At 39.1% G+C, this 18,672-nt stretch overlaps 1 protein-coding gene across 1 annotated transcript; it reads right to left on the bottom strand.

Moving 5' to 3' along the window:
• Positions 1-1,168: 1,168 nt before the first annotated feature.
• fbp2 (fructose-1,6-bisphosphatase 2) lies at positions 1,169-18,187 on the bottom strand. Its single transcript, XM_034091937.2, has 7 exons — positions 17,870-18,187; positions 17,123-17,285; positions 13,156-13,248; positions 11,917-12,057; positions 10,815-10,952; positions 5,774-5,893; positions 1,169-1,659 (listed from the first exon to the last, which is right to left on the bottom strand). The coding sequence occupies exons 1-7, from the start codon at positions 18,040-18,042 to the stop codon at positions 1,474-1,476; spliced, it is 1,014 nt and encodes a 337-aa protein (XP_033947828.1). The 5' UTR covers positions 18,043-18,187; the 3' UTR covers positions 1,169-1,473.
• Between the last annotated feature and the right edge of the window lie 485 nt (positions 18,188-18,672).

Raw genomic sequence — 18,672 nt, 5'->3', positions numbered from 1 at the left:
AAATTACAGGCCTCTCTCATCTTATTTAAGTGGGAGAACTTGCACAATTGGTGGCTGACTAAATACTTGTTTGCCCCACTGTATATGGCTCTGGTTTCAGACAGGGTGAAAAGAGGTGCTGCAGGCAGTATGAGACAAATAAAAAATGTCACACTAGAGGCACAACATGCAATTAGAAAACCTGAGAATGAGCAAAATATGGCCTCTTAAAATGATCATGTATTTTTCACATACTTTGAGTTTTATAAGAGGATTAATAGCAACTATTCAATGTATCTGGGGAAAAGAAATCGCCCAATTTGGAGATGCATTACATTAAAGCTATATAAATATATGATTTACCGGTAATCATTAAAAACACTGTTCTATACTGTAAAAAATCATTACATGGCAAAGCATGTGTACTGTTCTGAAAGGTGCCTCCTATCTCGTAACTTCTGAAGACTAATCAGTCAGACTAAAGTGATTTGAGGTGTTAAGATTTTAATCTTAAGGCTCACTGACAAATGTGATCAATGTCGCCCTATAATACTATCAGCTGTGTTTTTAAACGTTAGGACATTGCACCCAACATAAGAGCAGAAATCAATGTTCAGTTATTCGGATGCTAAATGAGCCTTCAGCTGTTGATAATCCCACGTGACGGTCTAACACGTAGAGTCACATGATCTCCTGTGAGAGTAGCTGAGCTCGCTGATGTCTGGCTCTGGATCAGAGAGGATTATTGATTCTCTCACAATGGGTAAGATTACGTGGGTCCTAAAGGTATGAGGGGTTAATCAGGGCTGTAACCAATGATTACTGGTGTCTATTTAATTTAGGGTAATTTGAAATAAAATTATAATTTTGTCTAATTATATTATATAGTCTGACTGATAACACAGTGGACCATATAAATAAAAAGCAGCACATTGTGGTGTTTCTTCTTAAAATGTCCCATAAACTATAACTTCATTGATTATTTAACTTTTTGTTGTAAAGTAATCAGTTTTCAACACTTGAGTTTTTGAATTGACACTGTAACCCCCTTACATATTACATATTTCAATATTCTTTGATTCAGGCAATTCAATAACCTGTGTTTATCAAACAATATATTGTAGTATATATTATTATTACAACTTCTAAATCATGTGTGAGGACAAGCTGAAATGTACAGGGAGCAGCAGAATCTGTATTTGTTTATTTATTTATTTGAACAGATGATCCGTTGTGATATTATTAAGGAATTTAATTTGCACAATTATTCTGCAATTAGAAAAAAAACATGGGTTGGAGTAGCCTACTTAAAAGAACAAATACAATTTTATTATAACTGTTATTCATTTATTTTTTGTATTATTCCACGATTTGTGATCAACTTATACATTTTGATAAAACTGCAAAATAATTATTCTATTTTGGTACATAGAGATCCCCCCAAAAGAACCTTGTGTCATTTGATAGGAGCTGTATATATAAATCTGTGCAGCTTCACTGGTGCTTCTTGACGAAGGTCAGGAACTCGTTGACGTCGTCGGGGGAGCCCACCACGAAGGGGACCCTCTGGTGCAGCTCTTCGGGCTGGATGTCCAGCACCCTCTGGAAGCCGGTGGAGGCCAGCCCCCCCGCCTGCTCGATGAGGAAGGCGATGGGGTTGCACTCGTACAACAACCGCAGCTTTGGGCAGGAACATGGAAACAAGGATGGCGTTATGAAACACAAAGTAAATAAAATGGTGTGCTAGTCTTCCTAGGTCAAACACTTTATACTCATGCAAATAGTATTTTCTTTTAGCTTTAAAGACTTTGTGACAGAATGTATTTTAATTGTTGTAGCAGTCATTAGATGTTATCAAACTTGGACATATCATAAAAGGTAAAACACGAAAACTCTGGGCCTGAGGTAGTAAGGTAGGCAATAGTATGGAGTCTTAGTAAACGTAAAGTATAAAAACCACACTGTTAAACTCTTACCATCAAAATATATGAAAAGTAAAAGTGTTCATTATGTCAAATGTCAACATTCTGAATAATGTGTGGATTATAATTAGCAATCTTGATTTATATTTTGTTTTGTTCACTTAAAGTATAACACAGAATGTTTTCCATACAAATAAAGAAAAATCAACTTAACTAAAGTACAAGTAACTAAAATGTGTACTTAAGTACAGTACTTCTTAATATACTTTGGTACATTCTATACAAGGAAGTATTTGTGTAAATGGTTGTGAAAGACTTTAAACCAGGGCTATTCAATTACACATTCAGTTGGGCCAGATTTTATAACTACAAAATTCAGCTGGGCCAGACATTCAGCGGCCTGTAAAAAGCGGGTAATGACACATTTTAAACCAACACATATTACTGCGATGAAAAACATGCCATTTGTATTCATTGTTCATCTAACAAAGGCACGTCAAAAAGTGCATAAAAACACAACAAATTAATATCATTAGCATTATAACTACTAAATATACTATAGCAACTATAATAGCATTAATTTAACAGAATCTGAGGATTCTCAAAGTGCATACAAAACAAAAAGTGCACAGTTGAAGCATTACATTTGTTCGCTTTAGAAGTCAAATATTCAGGTTATTTTATTGAACCAGGCACATCACAACGTGCATTTAACTGAATACAATAATAGCAGTCTTAATAAATGTCTTCATACATACAAAATAAAATTGGATACATATGACACATGCACATCAAAAAGTGCATTAGCAAACCGTTAAAGAGCTCCAATGTAACACGAAGAGGTAGTACTGTAGCAATACTATTTTTTCACTTTTCAAGTATTAACAAAAAATCATACGTGTTGGTCACATTTGACCCAGACACATTACAAAGTGCATTTAAATACAAAAAGAACTGTCAAACCCTTCAGTGCACAAACCCAAAACAAGGGATAAGGGTAACTAACATGAATGAATACTACACTACACTACACGTCTACTATAGTAAACTAGGTGCTTACTATCACCTCATGTGTGATTTGTCATCGCTGACTTTCTCAATGGGAGAAGTGACATTTTTAGTTTTGAACAAGAGCAGTGATCTTTGGCTCATAGGATGCCAATGCAATCCTAAAACATTGGTGAAGAGTGCTGTCAGTCAGGGAGCAGCGAGTGCTACTTTTGATTGAGTTCATGTGTGAAAAGCTTGACTCACATTGTATGTTGATCCAAACATACTGAGCACACAGATCGCTACTTTCTGAACTTTAGGGAACTGCTGTTTTTTGACATCACTCCAAAACTTCGCTGGCCCGTTAGTGCGCTGCTCTTGTGCCATGGTTACGGATGAATGCATGTCAATAAGTTTCAGTGTACATTTCTCCTCGTCGATGGAGGGGACCACTTCCTTTGCTCTGGTGGATACGCCCCCCTCTATTGCAACAGTGAAGGGGTCTCTGGCAAAGCCCATCACCTCTATGGGCAGAGCAAGTCCATCCAATCGACCGGCAAAGTTCTCTTTCAACCTCGCAATGAAATCTGTCATCACATCCGTGATTTGTGCTGGGGATGTGATGTGTTTGCGGAGCGTCGGAAAATGCACTATCCGACCCGTAAGTCGGTCGCAAAAAGGTCCAGCTTGACTTGGGCAATGACTCGCGCATCTGCTCCACAAGATCAATGACCGTTTTGTCTTTGTTTACACTTCAGAGTTGAGAGAGACATGTTTTAGAGTTGCTATCATAGGACCACCGTTACTAGCACCACTAGATGCACTTTCCAAAAACGTGCTGCGTTGTGGTTTGGTGGTTTCTAAGCAACGCGGAGTGTTGCGTTCATGGTCTGTACTAGTGTAGGAATTTGGCCACGGGAGGCTGGGCCACTCGGGAGTTGGTTCTGGGCCGCATCTGGCCCGCGGGCCGCCATTTGAATAGGCCTGCTTTAAACAGTTTCAGTTCGCAGAAAGCACAGACGGACATCTGTGATAAAACTGGGCTGCATTTAGATGAGGTGTGAACAATGTACGTTTTTAGTTGGGGTGGGGGGGTTAAACCTTACTGTTGTCTTTCAGAGTGTATTCCAGTTTGAAGCATGTTTTTGTTTAATTTATTTGAGAGATCCAAAACATGTGGTCCTTGGCCTTACCACCAAAAAATATAGTATGCAGTTTTTTCTTTTCATTTTCAAACTATTACTATGTCGTCTTTTCTCATATTTTAGACATGCTATTTTGTTTTTTCTCATATTTTTAAACATACAAACTATGTCGTTTTTATGATATGTGTGACATAATAAACTATGTTGTTTTTTACAATTTGTATTCAACATTTTATACTACTTAGTTTTTTCACATATTTTCGACTTACTATACTGTATACCATACTGTAGATACTATGTCGTTTTTCTTTCAGATTTTTGACATTCTATACTAGGTCCTTGTCTATTTTTTCTTGAATTTTTGACACACTATACTTTGTATGTTTGTTGATTTATTTTTTACTTATTGTGTATTTTATCCATATTACTTATTTTGTATATTTGTATGCATTGATTTATCAGAATTTTGCTCTGTGTAACCAGACAATAAAAACAGAGGGGAACAAGAGATATGTAAAGCCCTTTGAGATACCAATGTGATTTAAATGTGCTAACTAAATACAGCCTTGCCCTCCTGTATGTCTAATAATAACACATGAAGAGTAAGATCAGTAAGTTCAGAATCTGTTATGAGACACGGTGTGACACCACAACAACAAGCAATCATTCAACTCCATGCTGCTGTTAAAGTGAAAATTAGAATCTAATTTCAACGTTTTGTTTTGCAATTTGAGCATCTTGATAATGAAACATTGTTAAAGGTGTAAACTAAGACAGTAGGTTCAGGATAAATGGGTGGGAGTTGTTGTTGTCTATCTCTGTGACGCGCCTCGACTGTCTCCGCGCTTTATTTAGCACAGGAGGAGAAAAACAGCCTCAGGTTACAAACTGCTCCTCATTTAGCCTGCGCTGGCTACCCCTTTCTTAGAAAACCTTTTAAAGTATTTACTTAGGACTTCATGGCCAGACTAAAGTGCTTCAGTGAACGTTTCATAAAGGCTCTCAGATCTGCTGTTAGCCTGCCAGCTGTTCTAGAGTCCAGGTTAAGGTCAAAGGTGACCGAGCGTTTGCTTCGCTCAGGAACAGTTAGTCAGCTGACACAAATCCTGTCTCCACACATGTGACTAGTCTCTTTGTTGACCTCATACAGCTCTGTTGTTCAAACACCTGAGATTAAGTTGAAATCCATAGTTGCTTTAGTTATATCACTAGTTTCTGGCTACATGTCTGTCTGTATCTTTAGGTGAGGGCTTTTCGGCTGTTGTTGGGTTTTTCTTGTATTTTTGTGATTTGACATCACAGCTGATCAAAAACGGAGGAAGGATTGGAAAAAGGTGTGGTCTCATCAAGGAAATAGAGGGGTGGGACTTTGAAAAGAGGCCATTGGCTTCCAGACATGTGTGGACAAGATGGTCTCTGGAATTACACTCAATTGATATTTATTTGTAATGTTTAAACTTTTTTTTTTAAATGTTATGCTTTATTTATCCAAAGTATTGCCTCGTAGCACCATTATTGAACAATGTTGAAGAGAGCCTTGGTGATGGTTGAAGCAGGATACTCTGAGCCAAAAGTGTCACCTCCTCCACTGTATTTAGACTATAGTTTCTAAACCAGACACATATGTTATCATTCTGCCATGAAGTAGATGATTCTGTGGTCGTTGATGTCAATCGTTTTTTTTTTGTGTTAATCTGAATATTGGCCAGATAAAGGTTGGTGGAGGTCAGCGGTTACCTTCCCCTTAGGGCTCTTCTCGTTGGCGGGGTACATGAAGATCCCTCCGTAGGCGATGGTGCGGTGAATATCTGAGACCATGGAGCCCACATAACGCGCTCCGTAGGGAGAGCTGCCGTCCTGCAGGAGGGCAGAGGATGTTTTGATTATTAGTAAAGCTTGTAAGATATTTCTCAAACTTTTCACATTTTTGATTTTGATTTAACCCTCCTATTGTCTTCGCCCCCCCCCCCCCCCTTACTTTGGTGTTTGCGGTCAAATTTGACCGGTCCTGTTTTAACTGCTATTACATTAACACAACAACCATTAATTATCACCAAATTTAATTTAACACCCTTTCAAACTGTAAATATTGTATCAGACTACTGGTATACATGAGAAACTGCAGTAAATATACAAAGAATAGACACTGAACATGTATTAAGTGCCAGGTGTGATCCATGTGGGGGGATGGGAACATAAGGGGGGAACACATCTAGAGTATGTGAACACCATGGGTGTTACAAAGTTGACTAAATAATCCAAAATGCAATGAAAGTGGTGATCAGCAATTTAAATGTTCAAATGTCTACTGTGAAGGATATCATAAAGCCTTAATGCAATCGAATGTAAAACAAAAAGGTTATGATTGATGAAAGTAGTAAATCGGTCAGATTTCACCCGAACAGGAGGGTTAAGTAAAACTAGCAAAATCATGTAAATTAAAAGGATTTAAAATCTTCAGTACAGATCAATGTATTACAGTTACTTAAAGTACCAAAAGTAAAAATACTCATTATGTGGAATGGCGGATTTCTGACAATGTGCAGTATATTATATTTGTAGAGAAAAAAGAGAAAGAAATGTCAAAAGTTTTTTTTTAAATGTCGTAAAAATGTGAATGCATGCCACATTCTTTGTTGAATTAAATATATACTGTAAATGTATATCTATATGAAAATAAAAAGTCATAGTATTGTTTGCCATAAATGTCATAGAACAGTACAGGTTGAAGGTTGGTAGTTTCCTCTCTGATAGAGAACAGCAGCTTGTATTCAGTAACAACCAATTCCAATACGAACAGGTTTTCATGGTGGGTGTGGGAACTTTACATAAAGGATTCTCACGCCCCCCCATGCAGCTTGAAATCGCTCAACTCTTCACTCATTTGGTCAATATGTTACACATCTTTTTTTTGCCAAAGAATGAATGAATGAAGAATTGTACCTAAATCAAAACCTTCATCGTGAGGGTTTAACTAGTGAGGAGAACTCTGATCCAGGCAGCAGAACCGTTGGTTTGTTACCCTGTAACGAGAGTGTGATCCTGATCTAAGGTCAGCTGGCAGTCACTTCTAAGAATGGACGTTATATAATGTGTTGTAATCACTTTGATAAGTCTTCATTTGTCTATGTAACTTCCCTAAAAACAGTCTGCTTGAATGTAAAAAGGCACGTTAAATGGCCTGTTAGGTAAACAATTGGTTAAAAGAGAAAAAAGAAAGAATCCAACAGGAAAAAAACCCTGCTCTTTAGTTATTTGTGACATTCACACACTGAGATAGAAACATGTTCACCTCATACAACATCAGTGAATGTAATGATCCCTTTTGCATTATTTAGTTGAGTAAGAATAGGAAATCTGGTGTGCAAACATCGTAGTGGTTGATTCTAACACATATTTTGCTTCACTGGACATTTATAGTACATACTTTTAAAAAAAACCTGTCATTTATAAAGCAGTCAGTCAGGCAGCTCATTTGAAAACTGCAGCCTCAACAAATCTCGAGGCGCTCGACCTGCCGACGAAAAAAACCAAACAACAGACGGTCAAAGTCCGCCTGCAGCTGCTGCAACAAACGTTAAAACCAGAGAGGGTCATGTATCTTACTAACATCTTTACATGTGTTGAAATACATCCCACAGCAAACAACCAATCACATGTTGGCTGTAGCTGGACTGTAATACGCCTGTCCAATCATTTCATTTGGCCTAAATCACCTTCTCACTATATTCATTTTGGAGCTTGTGCTTTTGCTTTCATTGGAAAATATTTGGCATCATGTTTTGCTTGAATAATTTAATCTAATGTGTGATTTAATCTAATCTAATATACATATAGCTTACTCTGTCTTGCTGGCTTCTTCACTGTTACCCACACTAGCTTTCTGCCACCACAAAAACACATTTCATTTGTATTGATCCCTCATTATTTAAGAGTTCATCTAATTAATTTCACCATGTTTTCTAAGACTCACTGATTCCACACTTTAATGCTCACTCCATAAAAGTCCACTGTTAAACCGGGTACTTTAAACAAAACAAACGAAACAACGAAACAACTGTCTTAAAAGTAGAAACTGTAGTGAGTTGCGTGTTGAGGCCGGCTCAATGTGATGCAGAGTCATGTGGTGCTGAGTCACATCCCACTCATCGTGAGGGAGGGGTGTGTGTGTTCCCGCATAGTATTTCACAATAACAGACATCACACTCTTATAAAACACATCCAGTGGGCAACAGAATGAAACTACCTCAAATAAAAAGAGGAAACATGAATAAGAAGAACGTGTGGGAAATTCTACTCATGACGTAAAGCTTATTAACCCTGACAGAGAAGACAAAGAGTTTGTAACCTTGTATTTCTAAAAATGGGCCAATGTTAGACAACTATTTAGTGGTAATATCTTCTGCTTTAGGTTGCAAATTGAATACTTTGACTTGTGAAATAAACATCCCAGAATGCAAACAATCTGATTTAAAGTGAGTGTTGTGTCTCTGGAAGAGGGTTTAGGAACTTATGGAAAGATGTGTTGTTAATATAACTTGAATTTTCCTGATTTTCCAGACTTCCACGTGGGACACCATGTTCAAACTAAATGTCAACTTCTCCGTGCGTCCTTTTTTAGCAACATTCACATTCCAGTACAACCTGTGAGACAAGTGTCTGCTATGTGAACACTCATAGGACAGCGAGGAACAGTGAGGTGTACCGCTGCAGTGTGCTGTGTCATGATGGTGGAGTGAAGGGTAACGTGATGATGACTGTTCCACCGATGAAGGATTCTAACTGATAGAAGAAAGTTGCAATAGGAACTCTGTGGCACTGCGGATACATTTTCGTCATGCAAAATGTACTTTTGTAAAGTCTTAAAGGCCCCGAAACAACACTTGAACTCTCACAGGAAACTAAGACGAGCATCAGAGGTCATAAATAAGGGCATGGCATCTTATTGCAAAAAACCAACATTACTAACCCACTGAATTTACATATTTTGTTTGGATTTGTAACACACTTTGAGCTGCTTTTCATATTATACTCTATACAAATATTGATTATACTTGTATGTTATGTTAGTGTTAACTTAACACCTATAATACCATAAAAGGTAAGGCCACTCTATTTGTATAGCACTTTTCAACAGTAAGGCAATTCAAAGTGCTGTCCAAAAGATATAAGAGAAAAGAAACAAATTACAAACAAGAATCCCCAAAGTCAAAGGACATTGTAAGATACACATGAACAGTCTCCAATGTTCTCTGAAAGCAGAACACATCAAAGTGTTGGCTCTGACAGCACAACAAAGTGACTGACAGAAAGTGAGGTCCATAAAGACCGGCTGCTGCACGGCCTTTCATTTAGATGGAAGTGTTTGAAACATTAGGAGTAATCTGGACAGAGGAGAAGAAGTGTATTTATTCGGAGAGAGTGGTTTGAAACATTCCTTAAGATGTTCTGTTTACTTTATTTGCTCTGACCCTGTTGGAATCCTTTCTCAGTGATGTGAATTCAAGCACACTACAGCTGTTTACAGGGCGACTTTTCAGGGTCTAAAGTCTTTATATCAAATGTATTGAGGGTGATACAAAATATAATATAACAGGTTTGTGCTGCCACTGTGGCCTATAACGAGCTTTAGAGATCGGCATTCAAGATGATATTTCCCTAATGACAATGAGATCAGCAAAAGCATCACTCATTACTTTGAGGTCATGTTGGTGAGCGTGCTGCAGAAGTGCTGAGCGAGCCTTGTGGGGATCAGAGTGTCCAGATGAGTAGCTGCAGTTTCCTGAGGAACACCGTGCTTCCTGCAGTGAACTGTGTTGCCATGCTGCGTCTCAGCTGACCGAGTCTCTCCTGTCTGAGGGGAACGCCTCACTCTGACGGATCACATGTCTGCGGGTCGGCTGCTCTCTGCCTCTACCAGGCTGCACGGAGACTATCACCTTAAATGTCCCCCGTTTCTCTACATTAAACGTACAACTTGAATGCATTTATTTGATTTGAATGTCTAATTTGATGTGTATTTGAAGTTACTGATTCCTCTTAAGTCTATTTGAGCTGCAGCAAACCATTGGCTAATTGTATTCTTTTTTACTTTTGACAAACTATTCCACATCTTTTATAATTTTCACAATAAAACTAAATTCCTTATTTGAGCTAAAAGTTGGGTTGATAATGGCAGTTTCTTAAAGGAAAAGTGAGATTCCTCTTAAGGTTTTATAAAAATGTACTTTATTTTTGCTCTTTAGAAAGATGTTTTAAAACCCTCCAATTTACCCTTTAGAAAAGGCAGCTTTTTTTGTTTGGTGCCAACCAAAACTCCTTAAAGGGTAACTATTTGGGTTTTCCCTTTCCTGTAGTGTGTTTGAAAGGTTTCTGTGCAGGTCTGCAAAGGCTAACATCCCAAGAGTTAGGAGTTTCTTTCTGACACACTCCCCCGCTGCCTGTGACGTCTCCATTGGACTCTTTTGTTAACTTATGTTACATACTGACAACATTATGGAACACTCAGGAATGTTACATGATAGGCTGAGGAGCGGGCCCTTTTGAACTCATTCTATCAGAGAAAATGCTTTGTCAGAATTCATGTGATGAGTGTGAGAGGCTGCTGGTGTTTCACGTCCTGATTATAGTGCCGTGTCAGCACAACAGATGTTAATCAGTTTTGGTTAAAGATATCAGATTCACAACCACAAAGTGGAAATGCTAAATGACAAAGCTTTGGATCGGATTATGTTTGTGATATCAGTTTCTCTAAACTGTGTTTCACTTTGGCTCTCACCTCGGGGTACTTCTTGTGCTCCAGGTACTCGTTGATAGAGGGGTGGAAGTACTTGGCGTAGCCTTCGTTCAGACTGTAGATCTTTCCCCTCTGCTTGATCTTCACGTTCCTCTCAGTCAGGATGAACTCGCCTATGGCCTGAGGAACAAGAACACAATGTTTAACTCGGATAATCAGGGCAAACAAAAAGAATAGATTTGATTAAAACAACAACAGAGGAATTCAAATGAGGGTGGGTTTGTCTTAATTTGATCAAAGAGAGGTTTCTGAAGAATGCCTTTCAAAAGATAAGTGGCCAACATTATTTAAACAGCTTTATATGCCTTTTTGGAGAAATAATTATTTGGAAACTCATGGGAAAGAACGTACCTCAATATACTTGTGAAGAGAGTCCATCAAAAAATGCAAAATACATGTTCTGTATTATAAAATAATAATGTAATATCAAATAAGATGAATTGAGTGCACCCTTTAAACACACTCCAGATTTCTCAGGTTTTCTGGATACATAACAACAACTTACATTACTTACAAATACGAGTTAACTATTTCCATTCTCTTATAATAAAAGCGGCTTTTCCTAAGGTAAAATCCTAATGATCAGTTAACCTAATGACCTAAGCATAACAAAAGTTGATCTGAATCAATCAGGAATATGATAAAGGTAAGATACAACATAACATGGCTTTATAGACTGAAAGAAATTATAAAAACATAAAAGATATTCAAAATCTATGTTTAAATGATATTCAAAAAGGGAAACAACTGCCAATGTAAAGAAGAAAGATCTGAAATGTTTGCATCTTCAAGGATTTATATGAAAAAGTTAGCACTTATTCCTGCCAAATAAAAAAAGATGTATGTGTGTTTACAGTCCCCTCCATCGCTGGTCGCATTGTGAAGACTTAGAGCATGGAGGAATGATTGACAGAATATTGTGTGTTTTCTCAAATAAAAGCAGTGATAGGGCAATGAAAGCATATAACAGTAAACAGCAGAGATAATGTTTGTCAGAGCAGAATGTTAAAAGAAGAGCCAGCGCTGGAGGTCAAAGGAGAGCTGAAGATATGAAGCTGTGGACATGATGCAGAGTGAAGCTCACAGGGTCCAGGGTGAAGAAGTTGAGTCCGGCCCCGGTGCTGATGGCCATCAGGGTGGCGCTGCCGTACAGGGTGTAGCCCGCACACACTATGTTGTTTCCCGCCTGCAGGGCATCTTTATCTGTGGGCTCCCCATCTGTTACCTGGACCATAAAACAACAGATACACCAACAAAGAAGAAAACATGAACAGGGGTCCTGCAGTTTCCCAGAAGCTATGGCCCTCAGGATGTCTGTTGGAAGCACTATGCAAAAACATTTACAGTAAAAAGGCAGTGGTGGAAGGTAACGCCTCTCCGTTGGACTTATTTGTTTACTTCCGTAACATAGTGACATCACTTTAAGCACCGCACTTAAGTACATTGTTAAGGTGCTTGTAGTTTATCTGTGTATTTCTATTTTATGCTAGTACTTCTACTGCACTACAATTTGGAAGCACATATTTTACTTTTACACACTACATTTATTTGACAAGATAAGCTATAAAATAAGCTTCTTTCCAGGTTCATATTGATATACAAATGTAATTGACTAATGGATTGTGACTCACTATTTTGGTTTTAAAAAGCTGGCAAAACGCAAAGTCGTTACAGTTATCCCTGCCTTTAACGACTTCAAAATGAAAAATTAAGTATAATCTTTGATACTGTATAAATCATTTTAAAGAATGGCCAATCTGCATAATCAATACTTTTTGTATTGGTACCTACAGTATGTTTTGATGCTAATACTTATTAACATGTTGAATAGTAGATTTTAGTAACAGAGTATTTCTACACTGTTGTGTTTTACTTGCGTAAAAGAAAAAGGTGATACATTTCCTCAAGCTGCTGCTGTTCACAAACAAGATGAACAATCAATGCATTTTGAATTAATAGTACGTCAATTCACATACATAGGTTAAAAGCGGGTGATTAAACCCAGACATAAATAATGTACTACTTATTTATAATAGTGTAAACCGGAATTAGTTGGACAACAGTGCTCCCTTGTGTCTGTAGAGAGTAACTACATATGTTTTCTTAAAATGTAATTATCCTCCTAACATATACACATATTCTGTTGGTTCATACAATGTGATACATTTAATTATTATACAATTATTGGAAATAGGAATAACAAGGTGCTATGATTGTCTGATGTTTGTTTTTTCTAAGTAAAATTGCATAAAAAACATTCTTACATTATGATATCAGAATATTTTTGTCATGACTCGTGCATCACTGCAGAGGTCACACTCACCCGTTTGTAGATGGCAAAGATGGTGCCGATAGAAGCCAAGCAGTCGATGTTACTGGAGCCGTCCAGAGGGTCGAAACAGACAACATACTTTCCCTGTGACAAAACAAACAAATATATGAAAACATTTCATTATGTTTCAATAAATTCTGAACAATTTCACTTTTAAGCTGTTTCTCTTTATAAGATACTTTAAAAATGTGACCTCTAAAATTAAAATAGGTCATGTGTAAATAGCATTCAGTTGTTTGTTGCTGCTGTAAATCTGATATGGATTAACTTAAATCTAATTCAGCAGCACTCAGGAGTTTCATTCAATATTCAATAACTGTTATGTGCTGTCTGTCTGTGTTATTATTTCAATTCCTCTAAATTAAGCCAGACTAATACAGCTAATAGATACAACTCATAAACATAGAGTTAAAGGGTTGAGAACAGGGCCGGCCCTAGACTTTTGGGGGCCCTAAGCGGGCTTTGGCTTGTGGGCCCCCCTCACTCTAGCACGTTCTCACTACACACAACACGGAACCAACTTTTGTCTTATGATGTTAGCATAAGCACATATATTGTATACATAAGCATGTACACACCGTGGATCTAACCTCCTCTAGGGGGGACCTCACCTCCTCCAGGGGGGTCCGGGGGCATGCTCCCCGGGAAGATTTTTTTTTTTAAATATTGAAGTTAAAAGCATCAATCTGGTGCACTTTGAGAGCAAAATGAAGAGATCTATGGATACATCTCTCAAGTCAACACCCATATGAAACAGAACTGTAAACAGATTTTTCTTTATGGATATTACAAATCACGTAAACTGTATTCTTGTTTTGTCATATAGTATTTCATAACTGTTTTTCATTTATTCTCTCTGGCTGTCCATCTCATAATGTTCACATACTGTAGAAACTAGCTCTCAATAGGAATATCATTCAGAAGAATTATAATTTCTTGCAAAAATCTGTCACAAAAAGAGGTTGCACATTTAAATTCAGGTGTTGTTATGGCAACGTCAGTGGCCAAACAGCCACATTTACTGCTGCAAATACGTTCAAACATGCTGTCGACACATAAAGCAGTGGCAACTATGCCACCATTTCAGCTGACTTTTTCTCAGAAATACTGTCACATAACATCCATACATTTCAGTGCTAGGTTGATTTTTAGCTAAGCTAACTATGAAACACTTTAACTGACAGGACTCCGGATCAACTGTGTACTGTAAGGTAGCTTCTAGCTTCATGTTGAACAGTAAGTCAGCGATTCAAAGTAACGTCAACGTAGCTGTAATTTATGCTTTGCTTACATGTTCGCATAAGTTTACTGACATTTCAATACCTTGTTTACCTGGCTCAAGTGGTGGCTCTGGGGTTGTTGTGTGAGCCACCACTTGAGAATTGTCGTCTTTTTTAAGAAAAATGTTTCTTATGTCCATCTTCAAAAACTCTGAGTCCGACTGACAGTTTATTTTAAACATTGTCACAGCTCACAGGATAGGATAGGTACCTGTCAGCCAATAAGACAGATGTTTATTTCCATTAAAGGAATGGTCCACTCATTAGATAATTAATCAAAACTTCAGTATTTAGTGAAACGTTATGTTTAAACCATACCCTGAAGAAATCAGCGATATTCCCCGGTAAATAATGATTTTATAGCTCTTTTTTATCAAGACCTGTATATTCCGTCTGGCCGCCGCCATGTTTGCCATTTTCAGTAGTCACGTGATGGTCGTGACGTCATCCATGCGTTCACTTTGTCAACACACGGAAACATGGTGGAGTATTTCAGTTCGGACTCGTCAGCAGAGGAACAAGTTTTGACCAATGTGAAGAGATTGGATGGGGGAATTCATCCATACATATCAGTATGACAATACGACACCCTCTGTCCTAAGACCCTCACATCGTACAAGGAAAAACTTCCGAAGAAAACCCACAGTTTAAAGGGAACATGGGAGAAACCTCAGGGAGAGCAACAGAGGAGGGATCACTCTCCCAGGACGGACAGACGTGCAATAGATGCCGTGTGTAAATTGAAAAGATAATACATTTGCAACATAGGTAGTCCAAATGTTTGGAAATGCATGTGTGTATAATGGGAAGATGATATAAGATACTATATGTATGCATGTAGTACCACCCTTGCTAGCGATTCCCTCTCTAGTTTAGCATACTCAGCTTCGTTGTCCCTGGCCATAGAATCACGATTTTATGGGGCCGGAAAAAACTGGGGTAAAATACACACTAGCCGGTACTACGCTATATGGAAAGGCCACCAAAAACTGTCCTAGCCTGGACGTTAAAACGGGGCTAGCCGCTGCAATGGAAATGCGCTATAACATACCTTATTCTTACTCCGAGCACTACTTCTGCTCCTCCGTCGCTTCACACTTGCAGAGGGCGATTTCTCAACTGGCCGAACTGGTGTCCTGGTCGGTGATGACACCAGAAAGACCGATGGTACTGCATCTCCATTGAGTAATGGTTGTTCTTTAAATCCCATGTTATGTTTGATCATACTCTCAGAGTAGTCGTCCGGAAATGTGAAATGTTCGCTGCATACATGAGCCTGTAAATCTCTCGGTTCGGGCCGGCCACATTTCGCTAGCCACTGCCTCCGAATGTACTTCTTATGCTTACCTTTTGGCAACAGATGGAACCGAGCATTCCGTGGATTGTTCCTATCCGAATTATGGCAATATTTCGCGATACAGTGAGGCATATTTGAAGAGAGAAACTACAGTAAATAACATGGAGATCAACGTGTCTTCGAAAACCAAACGCATGGATTACGTCACGTCCGGGAAATGGCGGCGCCCACAGTGTTGATGTTATTTCGGTATATAATCAGTTTAAAATCACTGATAATGTCATCGGATTAAAAAAAAAAAAGAGAGACTGGCAGAGACTGGTCTGTTTTATCGGATGATAATTTTTAAAAAATGAGTGTCATGAGCATACCATTCCTCCATTAAACTCTCTGGTTGGTCTGGTGTCTTGCCTCTTTTGCATTCACTGAACACGAAATTACAATCCTGCTGTCCTCTCTTGTGTCATGATGAGGTTCAGGTAAAGCACGGTTAATGTATTATATTATTGACTCAATAATATAATACATGACTTTGAGAGTAGGGAATCTAGGCATATTAATAACACAATTAATTAAACATACTTATCACGGCGACGGTGTACTGATTTCTTTTGTTGTTGCTAGGGAGCCCCTAAGCGGCCGCTTATGTCGCTTAATGGGTCAGGCCGGCTCTGGTTGAGAATACACTTTAATGACAAACGAATTGGGCGGTGGTGGCTAAATCTATAGGGACTTGGCTCGGGAACCGAAAGGTCACCAGTTTGAGTCCCAAAAAGACCAAGTGCTAGGTATCCCTAAGTTCCCTACACTGCTCCCCAGGTGCCATACATAATGGCAGCCCACTGCTCCTAACACTGGGAAGGGTCAAATGCAGAGACCTTGTACATTTCCCATCTGTGGGTGGAATAAAGGTATTCTGATATTCTGAATTGATAACAAACATTCCTCCTCCTCCAAAGTTCTATGTATCCACATATGTATTCCACATGATTACGTTTATATTGCGTACAAGGAAGCTTTACTCAGCTTAACTCATGTTGAAACATCCTTCATTAACTGGTTATAACTGAAATAAAAGCATAAAGATATCATTTTGTAATATGGTTTGTTTGACCTACTTCTGACTCATGGTCAAAAGGGAGTTTTGAGTCAATATGTTACAGTTTACAGATTGAAATAATAATATATTTTATTCAACTGACTTTATGAGTTTAATTGCTTTTGAAAAGTCCTTTTAAAAAGTCTGCATGCTGCTGCCTGGGAATTGATATAAAGCTCATCCTTTCCAATCAACATGTGGATTACAGGACAGGTGTATTCCGGAACACAATATCTGCCTAAATCCATCACCCCATCCTCAGAGCGAGCTGCTCCTCCTCACCCTCTTGTCTTTGGGGGTGACGATGAGCTCCTTGTTCTCCTCGGACACCATGCAGCAGCTGCCGTAGGACGCCTGCAGCATGTTGATCATCAGGACGTTGGACAGCACGTCCAGCTTCTTCACATCGTCCCCCGTCACGTTCACCGAGCCCGCCAAGCCCTGCCTGTGTGCACCAGAGTCAGAATACTGTAGTTATCACGGGGGAAATTGGATTTCATGACAGTTGCTCTGTTTTAGACTATAACATATTATACAAATATGTGTACAATCATAAGAAGTTAAAGTAAAAATGTGATAGATAAGATGACATAACAGAATACAATAACTCAGATAAACTACATTTGAAGTTAGTGTTGAAATGAACCTTAAATCAACAAAAGCTCACTGTCTTTGCATACAACACAGCAGGCATTCAACACAGTCATATCAGCATTGCCAGTGTCTCATGAGTGAGAGTTTAAATCCTCCAGTTACATACACACCCTGAGCTCTTAAATCAAATGTGGCAGTGAAGCAAAATGTCAAACAACCACCTATAGCTGACACTGAATTCCTACCAGTGCTGGCTGCTGTTCTGCAACTGACCTTGACCTCTGACCTCTCGGTAAAGGGACGCAAGCATTTCTTTACTTAAACAAATACAATTAGTACCTCAGTCTTTTTTAAACAACATACTACAGTCAGTAATGTGTGGTGCATGTGTAGCACTTAATCCCATGTGTCCCATTCCAGTACCTCAGTACTTACAGGTGGGCCAGGCCTGCCTTGCGCACAGCACAGGAAATGGCTTTGACGGCGGTCAGTATAGCGTTGATGAGCTGGGTCAGCTCCCCGGTCGCCCCCTTAGCCTGGCGGCCGGTCTCGATGATGAACCGGGTCAGGGTCCATACGTCCGTGTCAAAAGCAGACTGGTCCGACATGCTGGTTTCTGCTCCTTCTGTCCCTCCTGGTGGGCAGCAGATAGGGCGAAGGACGGGCAGCGAGTGAGAGACCGTATTACCAGCTACGTACTTTTCATACCCAGAGCCATGACGGCACGCCAAGGAGAGCTATTTGTGAGTATAAGCTTGAGGGTGTGTGTGTGTGTGTGTGTGTGTGTGTGTGTGTGTGTGTGTGTGTGTGTGTGTGTGTGTGTGTGTGTGTGTGTGTGTGTGTGTGTGTACTGTGAGTCGGGTGAGGGGGTGTCAGATGTCAGCAGGAGAGACAGGCACAGCTTAGTCCTGCACAAGGAAAGCCCTGTGGAGTAAACAAAGTTAGCCAACAGGAACTGAACAACAACTTGAAGGTTCATTCTCAGTATTTTAAACACGTGTTTGCACACGACACTGAGGTCCTTTGCGTGCTGGAACAACTCTCTACATATCTGCATACATGTACTTCATACAGGCAGTGATGTACCTGAACGCGTTCAATGAACGATCGTTCATGAACGCGTTCATATTTTGGGCGAACGTGAACTGAACGTACTGTATTTCCGCTAGATGAACGTAATTGAGAACGCGTTCATTCTCAGCGCTGTATAACGGCGTTCAAAAGTGAATGAATGAATG

This window comes from Pseudochaenichthys georgianus, chromosome 9 (assembly GCF_902827115.2).
Source record: "Pseudochaenichthys georgianus chromosome 9, fPseGeo1.2, whole genome shotgun sequence".
NCBI classification, from domain to species: domain Eukaryota; kingdom Metazoa; phylum Chordata; class Actinopteri; order Perciformes; family Channichthyidae; genus Pseudochaenichthys; species Pseudochaenichthys georgianus.
Note: the sequence above shows the minus strand (reverse complement) of the source record. Positions and strands in the feature narration are given on the sequence as shown.

Bases quoted from the DNA above. Each gene is read 5' to 3' on its own strand.
- fbp2 (XM_034091937.2), bottom strand. From the start codon at position 18,042: ATGTCGGACCAGTCTGCTTTTGACACGGACGTATGGACCCTGACCCGG. The intron at 10,953-11,916 runs GTGAGCTTCACT...CTTGTTCCTCAG, and splicing joins ACTTCTTCACCCTGGACCCT to GCCATAGGCGAGTTCATCCT. The intron at 5,894-10,814 runs GTGAGAGCCAAA...GCCCTCCTGCAG, and splicing joins AGCACAAGAAGTACCCCGAG to GACGGCAGCTCTCCCTACGG.